The sequence below is a fragment of the Uranotaenia lowii genome, chromosome 2 (genome assembly GCF_029784155.1).
Source record: "Uranotaenia lowii strain MFRU-FL chromosome 2, ASM2978415v1, whole genome shotgun sequence".
NCBI classification, from domain to species: Eukaryota; Metazoa; Arthropoda; class Insecta; order Diptera; family Culicidae; genus Uranotaenia; species Uranotaenia lowii.
Genome location: NC_073692.1, coordinates 202331473 through 202346472, shown reverse-complemented (window position 1 = coordinate 202346472; position 15000 = coordinate 202331473). Strand labels below are relative to the sequence as shown.

General features: G+C 37.1%; 1 protein-coding gene across 1 annotated transcript in view; it reads right to left on the bottom strand.

Annotated features, from left to right (window-relative positions):
- LOC129749858 (protein piccolo-like) overlaps window positions 1-13540 on the bottom strand; it is an 87427-nt gene extending 73887 nt beyond the window's left edge. The window contains exon 1 of the mRNA XM_055744953.1: window positions 12710-13540. Coding sequence (XP_055600928.1) covers window positions 12710-12726 — 17 coding nt within the window. The 5' untranslated portion in view covers window positions 12727-13540. The remainder of the gene's footprint in view (window positions 1-12709) is intronic.
- Window positions 13541-15000: the final 1460 nt, after the last annotated feature.

Sequence of the window (15000 nt, the reverse complement as noted above, 5' to 3'; positions counted from 1 at the left end):
GCTGAAATGCTGAAAGCCGATCCTGTCTTGTCAGCACATATGTTGCACCGTCTTTTCGCTGACATTTGGGATACTGCAACATTCCCGGCCGACTGTTTGCAGGGTATCCTCGTAAAGGTCCCGAAGAAAGGAGAACTGACAGCGTGCGGTAACTGGCGAGACATAAGGTTGATCTGTACAATCCTCAAAGTACTCTGCAAAGTGATCCTGAACAGGATCCAGGAGAAAATCGACGCTACACTCCGACGGCAACAAGCTGGATTCCGATACGGACTATCATGTGTGGACCACATCACAACGCTACGAATTATACTGGAACAAATCAACGAATTCCAGGACTCTCTTTTGCTGGTGTGCGTTGGTTTCGAAAAAGCATTCGACCGACTGAACCATGAGAACATCTGGGCGGCTCTGAGGCGACGAGGAGTCCCAGTGAAACAAGTCCATCTCATCGAAGCACAGTACGAGGCATTTTCGTGCAAGGTCTTGAACGACGGTGTCTTGTCCGATTTAATCCCGGTAACTGCTGGGGTGAGACAGGGATGTATCCTAGGATTCCTAACATCGCTGGGATTGTCGTGGAATCCTTCAACAATGGAGCAACTGAACGACCTTGTGCTGGCAGACGCTATTTTTTTTGTTTGCCCTAGCACAACCGGATATGCAGAGCAAACTCGACGACTTCACCGAAAGCTCCGAGGCAGCAGGTCTCGAAGTCAATATCAGAAGTATCGGAAAGACCAAGTCGATGGAGTTCAACACAGGAAATCCCTTCAGTTTCATGGCAGCTGGGCGAGTGGAGTGCTTCCAGTATCTTGGTAGCCACATAACACCTGATGGTGGTACCAAGAAAGACATCGAAACCTGTATCAGAAAAGTCCGATTTACGTTTGCGAGTCTCCGGAACATCTGGCGCTCACGTCAGATGTCTATACTCTATACGAACGAAAATTTGAACCTTGAACTCAAACGTCAATTCCGTATTGCTGTACGGGTGCGAAACTTGGTGCACATATGCAGTAACGTTGCGAAAACTGCAAGTATTCGGGAAACGCTGCCTGGGAAATATCGTACGCGCTTGGTGGCTTGACAATTGGATCTCAAACGTGGAACTACATCGCCAATGCCATCAAATAGCGTTAGAAATCGAGATTCGGGAACGTAAGTGGCACACGCTGCGAAAAGATGAGAACGAGATTTACAGGGTGGCGCTTGAATGGATTCCGGAAGGACATCGAAGAAGAGGCAGACCCAGAAACTCGTGACGGCGAAGCCTAGCCGCTGAAAGCCGAACTGTCGACGAGAATCTTGACTAAAGGGTGATACGGTCAAAATTTGGTCAAGGGAAAACGCGTGTAAATCGGTGAAATCGTTTATTTAAAAATCAAATTAAATTTCTTTTTCAAGTTTAATTAGTATAAAATTCAGGAAAAATATTCAACTAGGCTTCCGCTTTTCCAAATCCGAATTGCCGGGCCTTACGCTTAACCCCTGCCATCAGATTTTGTACAGCCACCTTGTCCACCTTCTACGCCGCCGAAAGCCAGTTTGCCTTGAACTACTGCTCGTCCTTAGCAGTTTTTTGGTCTTCTTTAGGTTCCGCTTGACAATAGCCCAGTATTTCTCAATTGGGCGGAGCTCTGGCGTGTTGGGAGGTTTCTTGTCCTTGGGGACCACCTGCACGTTGTTGGCGGCGTACCACTCCATTGTCTTTTTATCGTAATGGCAAGATGCTAAATCCGGCCAAAACAGTACGGAACAACCGTGTTTCTTCAGGAAAGGCAGCAGACGTTTATTCAAACACGCTTTTCCGTAAATTTCTTGGTTGACAGTCCCGGAAGCTATGAAAATGCTGCTTTTCAAGCCACAGGTACAGATGGCCTACCTTTCCCCTTCCTTTTGCCGTATAAAACTCCTGTCCCGTAAGCTGCTTGTAGTCGGCTTTGACGTAGGTTTCGTCGTTCATTACCACGCAGTCAAACTTCGTCAGCATCGTCGTGTACAGCCTCCGGGATCGCGCTTTAGCCGTCGTTGTTTATCATCACGATTTGGAGTCACTACCTTCTTGTAAGTCGATAGTCCGGCTCGTTTTTTGGCTCGATGCACGGTTGTAGACGATACACCCAGCTTATTTGCGGCATCTCGGAGAGAGAGGTTAGGGTTTCGCTTGAAACTACCGGCAACTCTTTTTGTCGTCTCAGCGGCTTCTGGTTTTCAATTTCCCCCCGATCCAGACTTCCTGGCTGTCGACAAACGTTCCCCAAACACTTTAATTACATTTGTCACGGTTGATTTGGCAACTTTTAGCGATTTTGCCTGCTTTGCGTGCGAGTAGCTCAGATTTTCGCGATTCGCGAGCAAAATTTTGATACGCTGCTCTTCTTCCTTGGACGGCATCAAGTTGATATTGATCAAATTTTGACCGTATCATCTTTATGCATTGGAATCCCGAAAAATTTGAAAAAATTAATCAATGGAATGGATTTTATTAAATGAAATCGACTTAAGGAACACTGGTTTGAAATAATTTTCGTTATTTATGGATAGCACTTAACGTCAGTTACCGTGTTCGCGACTACAAATTCAGTTACATCGTCAAACGTACGACAACCGACGCATCTCGGTGCGAATTGCAGAAAAAAACCCGTTTTGCATTTCGAGACGCCACGCCGCTGCTGTTAATAGTTGGCAAGTCCTAAGCACCCATCTTTATAGGTTAGTCGCACATGCGCGGGCCTTCGAATGTCCACTAACACGGCTCGAGATCGGAGTTTGAAATATAATCAGGAAGCATACAGACAGATGTACCTACGACCAGGTCGGGCTGACTGAGTGCCAGACCGAGGTCCAAACGGGTCCGTCAGAAAAGCATAAGGAACTTGGTCGTCTGTTGGTGCAAGTTGCCGTTTTCAGTTATGGTTAATGAATTTGATAAATCTGAGAGCATGGGTACACTATTCGTCTCTTGTGTCTCGCTCGATGAATCGAAACTGCCAAAGCTAACTTATCGTGCACAGTAATATACCTAGGTAGGTACATAGTCCGGGTAAGGATAGTTTCGATTATGAACGAATGACAATTACAGCGCTGACTGGGCGGTACCAATTTCCTATCGTGTGTGGTCGTCACTTCGATAGATTTCCGCTTGTGACTTCCATTTAAGGAACTAATTGATGATAGGTGAGGAAAACTTGTACTAGAGCCCATGCACGTAGGATCATTGACTTGGTGGGCGCCACAAATCTTATCCTGAGTGGCAATTTGGTTTATTGTTTGCCTTCGTACTAGAAAAATTGCAGCTGGTATTTGAAGCTATGCAAATCCAAGTCACTTTCACTGAATGCAAAGAAAAAATTTGCAACAGAGCGTTCAAATGTTGAATGACAAAATTATTTTTTAACTGATTAATATGCATCAAAAATTCATGATTCAAATGCATTTTTGTTACTTAAAATTTTAATTTCCTACCATACATGTACTCACTTAGTGTTGAGGGTAAAGGATAGCAAAAGGTACAATCAACCTTGGCATTATGGCAGCGCTATTTTTATCCCGAAAGCGTCTGCTCTGCACTCGTGCAAGGTATATTTGCAATTGGGCGAAGAAAATGCATCAGCAGCATGTACCGCGTTTGGTAGTGCATCTTTTCGGCCCAATGACTCACTGAGTAAACAGTGAGTTGCTTTACATTCTCGAATACTTACGGTCTTGTGGGGGCAAGCACATATTTAAGCACACACAAGGAAGCATCGAATTCAGATTCGATTGAATCACGGCGATTATTTTCTTTTATTCTGTAGTGACGTATTGGAATACGAGAAATGTTTTTACGATTATTTCAGACCCCTTCTTTCTTCCAGTGTGGATATAGGAAGGAAAGAGGGGAGCTTCCATGCCTTTTTTATTGCATAATTACAGAATATTTGGTACCCGTCTATTCTTATAGTGGACAGATAGAAAGGGGGAGAGGGTTCTTTTAAAATTTTCAGCATAACTGGAAAATTAATGAAGCAAATGGCACCAAATTCGACATGGGGAAGTATTGGAATACCTTGTAACGTTTCCAATGCTTTGAAAACTCTCTGATCTTCCAGCCAATGGAACCAACTTTGGAATGGGAGGGTATTACGTAAGATGTTTCTATACATATTCGGTACTACCGCTCCTTCCAGTGGGATGATAGTAAGGAGAGAGACAAAGGAGAGGGGAAAGGGGTGAAGGATCCTTTACTTTTTTTCGCATAGCTCGAGAACTAATCGAGCAAATGGAACCAAATTTGGCATAGGAAGACTTTTGGGTATGAAAAATGGTTGGACACCAAAATTATATTTTGAACAATTAATTATTTATCAAATTTACAAAATTTAAAATCTTACAAACTACTGACCTTCGTCTATACTAATATGATTAGGGACATTTTGTTTTGATTTTCGTTTACATTTGTATGTTAGTGTTTGTGATTTAATTTAATGATTTAATTTAATGTAATTTTAAAATTGTCACAAACACTAACGTACAAATGTAAACGAAAATCAAAACAAAATGTCCCGAATCAAATTAGTAATGAATCTCAAAATTGTCCTTGTCTTGTCATAGAATAATTCATTTTCCTCCATAAAAATCAAATGGATCAGTTTTTTTTGCATCTCATTATGAAAATTATAAAGTTGTAACATTGAAATGTACAACTAGTTAGTCTTTAAGAGCCAGCAAGGCTCATAGATAATCAATAATTCAAAATCAAAATTAAATTAAAAAAAATCAAATCAAATTAGCATAGACGAAGGTCAGTAGTTGGTAAGATTTTAAATTTTGTAAATTAGATAAATTATTAATTGTTCAAAATATAATTTTAGTGTCCACTCAAGAGGAGCGAAAGCCACAGTAGCTCGAAACGTCTGGACAACTGGTAAAAAACGTTTTTTTATCCTAAAATCCGCCGAAAAACGTCGATGAATAAAAATCACATTGAAGCGCGGCAAAAACAACAAAACAAAATTCCAATAAATGACTATTTGAAACACCATCTGTCTTCCAGGGAGTTCATAGGAAGTGGGGAGAGGGCCCCCATATAATTTTGTTAGTATATCTGAAGAAGTAATTAAGCAAATAGAATCAAATTTGACATGGGAAGGTATTTGAGTACGAGATCCTTCCAGCAGTTGCAGATGGGAAGGGAAAAGGGGGGCTTCCATACTACGTAAGAGAGGTTATAATTTGAATCCCTTCCTTTAATCTTGAAAACTTATCAGATAAACGGAGCGAAATGTGGCGTTATTTAAATATTAAAATATAATAAGTAGACACGAATGCCATAATGCTGGTAAAGTGTCAAAAATAAAACCTAAAAAAATAATAGTAGCATAGTAGTTCTTGAACCATTTCTGCATTGAAAAGGAGAAACATACATTTTGGCACAATTAAAGAAGCTTATAAAAACAGAGCAAAAACTTCAGATCTTGGAAAACTAATTTAGGGATCAAGTTTCAGAAAATTAGATTAAATCATCTTTGTAGTGCAATTCATAACTCGAGATGCAGCTTTCATTTAAAGCCGTAGCTTTTGAACTATAATGAAATTTGATTAAAAATGATGCCTACAAATAAACCAAGATTAAAAAAAATTCTAGAAATTTCATTTTTTTTGGAAGGTGTAGCAAAACACACCGAGTCAGCTAGTCTTCAATAAAAGAACTACTAGCCCCTTTTGATTTTTGCAACACCTTTTTTAACTAAAAATGAACCATTATTATTATTATTTGAGTCGTTGACAATTGTTAGCCAATCTTTATCATGTTTCAGATACATTTTGATTTTTTTTTGTTTTCCTTTTAATAATTGTTGTCACATTTGAAAGCGACAAATATAAGGTAATGCTATTTCAAAAACTCATCCGTGCCAATATCAAGCGGGGTCTGTACCTGGCATCTTAAAATAAACTATTGTTATTACATTATTCGCAACATTGGAAAAGGGTTAATCAACTGATCGAAGATAAAAACTTTGATAAGATCTATTAAATCCAAATTTAAGTTGTCTTTTATTCAAACACGTTATAACTCTTTTAAAAAAAATCAGTTTAAAAAATCTTAAAAATGAGACTTTAAATTGTTTCTATTTTTTGACGCTTGGTTTGTGCTTCACAAAAAACAGAATTATTATTTCCTTCGTGATGATTGTGAAAAATTAAAGTAAAAACTTAGAATGAGATACAACTTGAAATTTAGAATAAGATTCTAATCAGATTAAGTACTAAAAAGAGACAAATTTGACTTGATAAGTAGAACTGTTTCAGCTGGTGAATATACAAATGGAAACATGAATTAAGAAAGAATATAAAGTCTCTATTAACGAACTATGAATCCGTTGAGAACAACAAAGCAACAAATTTTTCTTTATTACAAAATTTTGAAAAGATTTAAATTAAAACATAGAAATGTTATATGTCAAATAATCACTCAATAAAACACTGAATTTGTTGCATTGTAACAAAAATTCAGAATATTAGCTTGAATAGAGGGTTATTTAAAAAAAGAAATGCTCAGGAGCAAAAATATTAACATCGGAAGTTATGAGAAAGTTTTGACTATGACTGTAAATTATAGTAGCTTTTCGAAATATCGTAATCGACCAAAGTTTAAGTGTGAACTGAAAAATTGTATCGTGAAATGTGATAAAGATTTAAGAAATAAATGATTTGATCCGCTGTGTAATCAAACAATTACACAATAAGTACACGAAGAGAAAATGTTGTATTATTTATTGTATTTAAAGTAAGCATTTTAGATTTTAGGTTTCATCTGGTCTTGCCCAGGTTTTCAACAAAAAAAATTGCTAGAACTACCTATTATTCTCCACACTTTTCTCATGAATTTCGGTAATAAAAAATAGCATTTTTCTCGGATTTACTTTCGGGTATCGATTCGAGAAAAAATGCATGTTTTTAGAGACTGTTTGGTTTTGTAAGAAAAGAAGATTTGAATGCAACTCGAATTTTGAAATTTGGTCTACTCCACCCATGATTGGGTTCGAATTTTAAGGTCAGTTTTTGGAAAATGTCTTAACTTTATGCTTAATTTAAGTTATATAAACTCAACATTAATATTTTGTCGAAAACATAAAAAGAAGGTTTTGCTCACGATATCTTAACGGGGGAGTAGGGTCTAACACTTTCAAAAAATCGATTTTTTATTTTCTTATTGTAAAACATTTCAAGAATGTTGTGTCAAATTTTCAAGTCAATCGAAGCAAAACTGTAGAAATTATAGGCCTTTATCTCCTCTTATCTAATACTGCAAGAAATCAAGAGCAGAAACTTCAAACGCGTTTTTCTCGAAAGCACATTTTTAAAGTCGGTGGACATCGTCAAACTACTTCACCGATTCTTTTCAAATTTGGAACATATTTTCTACATATAAAGTACCAAACCCCAACGATTTTCTTTTTGTTTTTACTTTGGGGAGATTTTACAGATAAAAAATGGCGGATTTTTTCGTGAAAAATCGTAGTTTTTACTTCAAACAGCCACAAAAATTTCATAATTTTCTTTTAAGTTAAATAAAACGTTTGGGTCCAGAAAAACATCTATTAAAAATATTTTGCTCTGATTCCCGATTCAGCCATTTTGGCTATTAAGGCTGTGCAACTGCGAAACTCATGAAGTTTGTTTACAAACAAACCAATTTGAAAAGAATATTTGAATTGATATTCTCGGAAAAAGATTTTCATTGAGTTTTTTTACAAAAGGTTTACCTACCAAATCCAAATAACGTACGATTCACTATCCATAAAATTGTATTTTATGCGTTGACGATAAAAAAAATCGAAGCTTTAAAAACAACGCTGTAGTGGACATGCATGACATAAGAAATTAATGCAGTGAACAATATTTTATTTCCGACCTTTGGCACCGGCAGGAGTCTTAAATAGCAATAAAAAACTATTGCTCTGTTTTTGTCACTTTTGATCTAACGAAAAGTCACGAAATTTTGCCATGGGTGATTTGCTGAACACGTTCATTAGAGACTTAGAGAGAAGTTTAAAGCGTTAGCAAGCAAAAAAAAAACGCGAATTGGTCCACCAGCAGCAGCAGCTCAGACGTCTTTGGCCAGCTGCCTTCGGTTCGTTACCGGGTATAAAAATATATCCGATACGTTTGGGGTTTTCTTCCCGGTTTGTTTATTTTTTCCTGTAGCTTTTTTTCAATCTTGGTTACGATTGCTCTGCTACGATCTGTCATTGTAGGTGGAGATTCGCTTGATAGTGATGTCACTGTTTTCCACCGAAAGATTTGGATCACAATCGTACGACTGAATTTATATTTTTCATATAATTTAGTCCGAAATAAAATCTACATATTTTGAACATACTTCTTAATATTAGAATAAACTAAAATTGTATCCGCATATTTATTCCTGTTTTGAATTTGATATCTTTTTCGTATTTTTATGCAGAAATTTGTGAGTACAATATGTTCTATTGAACCATTCCCATTTGATCGTTAGACTGATTGTCTGAGGGTGAAGGTGTTGAAAAAATAAAATTATCAAATGAAGTGCTTTTGGATTTTTGGATGGTGCAATCCACCCATCTGTTACCGGATTAATCCGATTCGTGGTCAACGCAAACAGCGATGCATTTGGCGCATGCGTCGCACACCAAAAGAAATCGCACAAAAAAAAACGCGCTAAAACAGCACTCGGGGGTGTTTCGTCGCGAATTGCGTGGGAAGATCCGATCACGTCCAACGATGTAATTGTATTTACCGATTTGAGGCGGAACACAGAAAAAAAATCTCTTCTTCTCCCCTCGATAATGTTTGCTCCCCGAGAGCCTAATTGCATTCGGCAAAAATGTGATTGCAATTATTTTGAACAGTAAATTTCATTTTTATTTTGACAGAACAAGGCTACACGAGCCGGTGTGTGAGATTGGCGAAACAAAAAAGTTGTCAATGAATAATTTTTTTTTTGTAAATCTGTTAGAGTTAAAACTACGTTACATTTTTTACAATTTTCCGCAGTTCCCACCGTTTGTTATGAATTCCGTTTTTTGATTTCAACATTTTTTTTTCCAAAACGATGTTTGTCCTTATTAAAATATCAACGGAATATTGAGAAATTTTATCAAATCCTTGTCATTTTCCATTAAAATCGTTATAAAAATCTTACAATTGATTTTGAGAAATAGAGATTAAGTCGATTTGACCCGAAACACTCTCAGCACATTAAGTTCACAAAATTCCAATGGTAATTAATGCTCTATGCATTCCTGTTGTTAAATCCGGTTCACTTCATTCTGCCAATATTTGTCAAAAAGAACTTTTAGAGACCACTGCAGTCTGGAATCGCTGGGCCCGACCCGGCCTGGAGAACAAAACTACGACTTGCTCACTCGCATTAGAACATTTCAGAAAGAGCTGCATCGGCATTCCGAGGGCCTAACAGGTTCTAGCTTCTCTATTAGTGGAAACTGCCCTAGGGCTGTGTAATTACTTTACAAATTACTGAATAACATAAATAAAATGCCCTTTTCCGACTACGATTTCGACACACGCGGTAAAAAATACTTCCGATTTCGTCAACGCCTACTTCACTTCCCCCAGTTAGGTGTCCGGGGTAAAATGCAACAAAATTCAAATAAAAGAAACACCTTTTAAATCTCGTTTCCATGTGCTGGAATATGAATATTTCGTATCACGCGTTTGTAAACATTGAAATTGCATTCATCCCAACATTTATTTTTATGATTTCAGTTTGTAGAATTTTTCGTAGTATTATTTAACCCCTAAATGTATGCAGCATCCTTATTTTCAGAAAAAATGTGAAAATTACTTTTTACAGACCAAAACACTTCTGCAATTGGTGTGTTCACGCGTAACGGTCTTTAAGGCATAGCAAATATACTAAAAACTATAAATTTTCATACGTGTTCATAAGATTTTTCATTAGAAACAAAGTTTGTTGCCCCGTTTTCTAAGGTGGGTGAAAATCGCATGTTTTAAAAAAATTAAAAATAACTTAAGAAACCAATAACTTTTCTAACTACGCCAATTTGATGTCCCATCATTCTTGAAACTTTTGATGCATAAGAGGTAGGAATAACTGTGAACATAAGTTTTCTTGAAGCCATTGAAGTTGAAAATTGTTGCATAACGCCTAAGTTGACGGTATTTATTGAGAGTAATTTATTGTGAGTAAAAATGCGTAAATTTTTGCTTCCATCATTTAAAACATCAATCATTGCATGTTTTGCCGTTCATGCAGATTTTTTTTTCATTTTTTCAATCCCTATAGTATAGTAATCACCTTTTTTATTACCCACACTTATTTTCGAAGAAATGATGATTGTGGTGCCTTCCTCAATAGGGAGAAAAATGAAAAAAAAGAAAATTTTTCTTTTGTTTTTTAAGCTAATTTTCTTCAGTTGTACATTACTTTCTTCAACCTTGGGGGATTTTAAACACTTTTAATGACATATCCTGATTAACCCCATGATTAGTAAGCCAAAGAATTTTTTCTTAAAATATATCACCATTTGAAACCATTTGAATTAATTGTCTTCCTTTTTTCGAAATGAATCCTGTTGAAGGAACTTTCCACCATAGGGGAAATAAGGGCATAATGGCCACTTTTAGGAAAGACACTTGTTTAGCCATAGAAAATAGCTATAATATGTAAGTTACTTCATTGTTTCGTATTCAGACACTAAAAAAGTCTATTTCTAAAAATACAATTTTAAATTTTTTTGCCGAAAGCTTAAAACCAGTCACTGTAGAGGCCTAATGAGAACCCCTCTGGGGAACTATAAGCACCATTCATCGGGGCACGATGAGCTTTTTCTGCCGTAGAATCTAGCAGCAAATTAACTAAATTATAAAGCTACAACTTGACTTGTTTCTTCTGAGAGTACAAACAATTCACACTTACTCATACATTATGTTTCTGGTGCTTTTTTGGTGGATGATGCTACTAACCGCATAATGCAACAATCAAAATAATCAATCATAAATGGTAAAGGAAAAAAATCACCTCGATCAGATATTCGAATTCGAGTCTTCTGATTAACTCTCCGACACCTTACCAATAGGCTAAATCGTCAGATGTAAACTAGTCAAGCTGTGGCTCTATTATTCAGTTGACTTCATCGAGTTGAATTTGCTGCTAGATTCTACGGCAGAAAATACTCATCGTGCCCCGACCAATAGTGTTCTGTGAGCCCCGAGTCAAGAAGTTAAAGTTAAAACGCGTTTTAAAATTGATTATTGTGAAAAATCAAAATCCTAATGATGCTGAAAATTGAGGAACAATGTGTATAAAATGCTGCAGTGGTACATTATAGATTAAGGTTGCCAGAATTTTTTCAGCACGTATCCGGGCCGAACAAACCGGGCAATTTTTATATAAAAACCTGGAAAAATCCGGGCATTCGATTTCAAATTGACGATCATAAATCCGGGCAATATCCAAGCAAATTTTGTCAAAACTCAGAAATTCCTCAACAAAAATCATGAAAAAAAAATAAAAAAATTTTGTTTTTCATCAAACCTCATCGATTGATTTTGAACCGTATTTTAAGCTTCCAAAAAACCTTTCGTAATTATTTTTTATAAAACTTGCTCAAAAAATTTCCTTTTGGAGGTAGTTGTTTTTGTTTTGTTTAATTTGCCAAATAAAGTGAAAAAATCCGGACAAAATCCGAGCATTTTTCAATGAATCCGGGCAACCGGGCCGGGCCGGACTGTTCTTAAATTTAGTATTAAATATCCGGACAAACACGGATAAAATCGGGCAATCTGGCAAACTTATTATAGATCAATATGATTTAACGATCATAAGAGCTTATTTTCCGGTGCTCTAAACATTATAATACTCTCGTCACTTGAGAACCTAGTTGATTTTTTTAAATATTTCTGTAAAGATGATAAGGAGAGTTTTTTTCTGGTGAAATAATAATATTATAGAAAGTATGGAACTTATCCTCATGAAAATTTATTTAAGAAAATACGTATTTTTGTAGAAAAGAGGAGTGCTTACTATGCCCCAGCTGCTCGTTATACCCTATCTCCCCTAAATCAAACTTGTGGACATTTCACATTACTATTTGAAGTGATGACAAACTACACTTGTCATGGTATAAAATAAATCGAATTATTTATTTTACGCAATAAATCAAGAAACATTTTGGTCCTGAAAAAAAATTGTAAGTTGCTTGATATTTAGATCACAGCAATTTTTCCAATTTGTGTCCCTCTTCACCCTTTTTTACGGTAGTTTTTATTTTGATTTTTGTCATTTTTCTTTTTTGCTTGTTTTCATAAAATATGGGAATCAATCAGATTAAAATTATGTTTGTATTCATGACAAAATAACGATTCTTATAAAGATTTTATTTTGATTTTTATTTAACTAACGTACGTTTGCGTTTCAAAGCCGCTATAGCAATTTTAAGTTCAATTACTTAATCCTGCTAATCGAGTGGCAGATCTTCAAGTTTTCTAATTAAACACAAACATACGGGGTGCGTTCTATTTCATAACAGAGCTCTCTAGACGGTACTTTGCGTCTATCATTCGGCGAAGCTGATGTCATCTCTTATTATAAAGATCATGCTTGAATCCCAATGTTTTTGCCCGAGATATCTGTACACTCCCCCAGAAATCGCGACCGTTATTATTTTTGACAGTAAATCAAATTGTCATCCGTTTTTACCTTGAAGATTTGTCCATTTTTTGTGTGTATTCCCGCTTCTCTCAGCTACAAGATTTCAAATCCTCGATGTTGGTAGTTCCTGATGGCGATTTTTTTTCTTTTGGTTGCTAGGGTTCAATGGCACCCAGAAATTTTCCGAGTAGGAAGGAAAATCACTTCACTTTAATCGCCTCCACTTGGCAGATTGTTTCAGCTTGCCACACACAGGAAAAGTACCGCGGGGTCAGGGTTCTTTCACCATCCAATAAAACCGAATTGTGAACGGTTCAACGCTTTCTTGTTTCGATTGATCTTCCTTCAACACTTTCTTCAATCACTGGCACAGATTCATTCATCAAAATCGTAATCGATCACGCAAATATAAATTTCACTTTTTCAATTACCACACCTTTCGTTACGTCGCTATTTCAGATGTGTAACTTTTCCTTTTTCTTCGATTGGTGCATATTCTTCGTCTAAGGGTTGTTTCAATTAAGCTGCCCTTGCTGTCGTAGTTCTAGCTTGATTTTATGGCTCATGAACTTGCGTTGCCATATAAGGATGAATCTCGTTCTGAAGATCCGAAACCGTTGAAAAAAACTAAAAAAAAGATTTGACTCTCAATTTCTATAGTCACAGGCTCAAAGTAACGCGTTCCATCGTCCAACTCACACTGAGTGGCCGGTCGGAAAATTTTCCACGAGAAAATCCTATTCCCGAGAACGCCGCCGACGACGACGATGAAGACGACGACGTCTGTGTGATTTTCCGCGACCACCTGCCCGGCATCGTTCCCGGGATCGATCCGCGCCTGAGGAGGAGGACACTACATTTTCAGCCGTGTGTTGATCTTGATGTCACAAACCTCAAGCAGTCGCCGACAGTTGTCTACACAGGTTCGCCCTGGCAGACACTCTCAGACTCGACGACCACAGGTCTACCTTCCCGAACTTGATCGAGCAGTTGATTACCGAAAAAAACAAGGGTCGGCGAAGGGATGCTCCGGATGGCAGCGACAAGTGGGTGCTCCTCCTCCTAGATAGGTTGGTGCACCCGCGGCCGTGTTCTGCTGCTGCTGATGTGGTGTTGGTGTTAAAGATGGCACCTGCCATCACGATCACGATCGCTTGGGCCACTGTCCCGGTTAGAGAGGCGCTTAGAGGGAAAACGCATGTGTTGAGATGTGCGAATCGCGATGTTTTTGCCCCGATACCCTCATTTTCGTTCTGTAAGGGGGCGGCCGATACACGATCACAGACAACGACCATTCTAGTGAGCGACCATGGGCGTCGGTGATCGTACTTATTTTTTGTACTACCTCGCTTAGAGAATTATTCACAGAGACTTTCCTTATTAATAATATCATTCAAATAAGAAGATCAAATTTCCATCTTAATTAGTACAATAAGCTTGTGATAGTTGTAAAATTAACGTAAGTTTTTTTTCGGGATATGCTCAATCAGTCCAACGGCGCTGCCTGTTAAATTGGGTAATGGGTATTTAAATTTTCTCGCAACAGTGATTACGCTCTTATGTAACAGACTGTACTTAAATGAAGGCTTTGTTAGTTATATTTCGGCTGAAAGAGAAAAACAACAGCCATATTCCCTTGAGTGCACTCATCCGAAAAAGAAACGTTAAATTCACCTTGATTTTCACGTAGACGCTCATTACGTGAATTTTTTCTTGACTTACGTGAATCACCTAGAAGCTAATACAAATTCATTTGATGCGTACGTGAAATTCACATAGCCTTTCGCTGTCAAAACAAAGACACCTTCGATTTACGTGAAAATTCAGTGATCCACTAACTACAAAGGGATTTGGTGCATTCTATGTGATGTTCACATAGCTCTGAATAACTTATTTACGTAAAATCTATGTGAAAGAATACAGTATTCAATATGGCGCGGATCCATCAGTTTGTGCTATTAGAAAGAGAAATTCTAGGTGATGGATAAGCTGATTACACGTGAGTAGTAAAAATTTGATTGTATACCTATTCGTTATTTTTAAACTTCTGCAATTTTATTTTACAGAATTTGGAATTCGGAGGACGGACGGACAGAATTACTATGGAGGCAACCAAGTAAAAATTTCGCGAAGATTTTATGTTCAATAATAAGTGACGTGCTAGTAATGGATATAATAATTAGTGAAGTGTAAATTCTATAGTGAAAATGAAAAGTGTTTCGTGTATTGGAATTAATAAAATGAACTGCAAAATCAGCACGTTTTTATTTATAAGATCCGAAAAAGTTATTACGTTCATATTTCCATGAAATCTACGTGATTCGCATGTGGCAGAACGA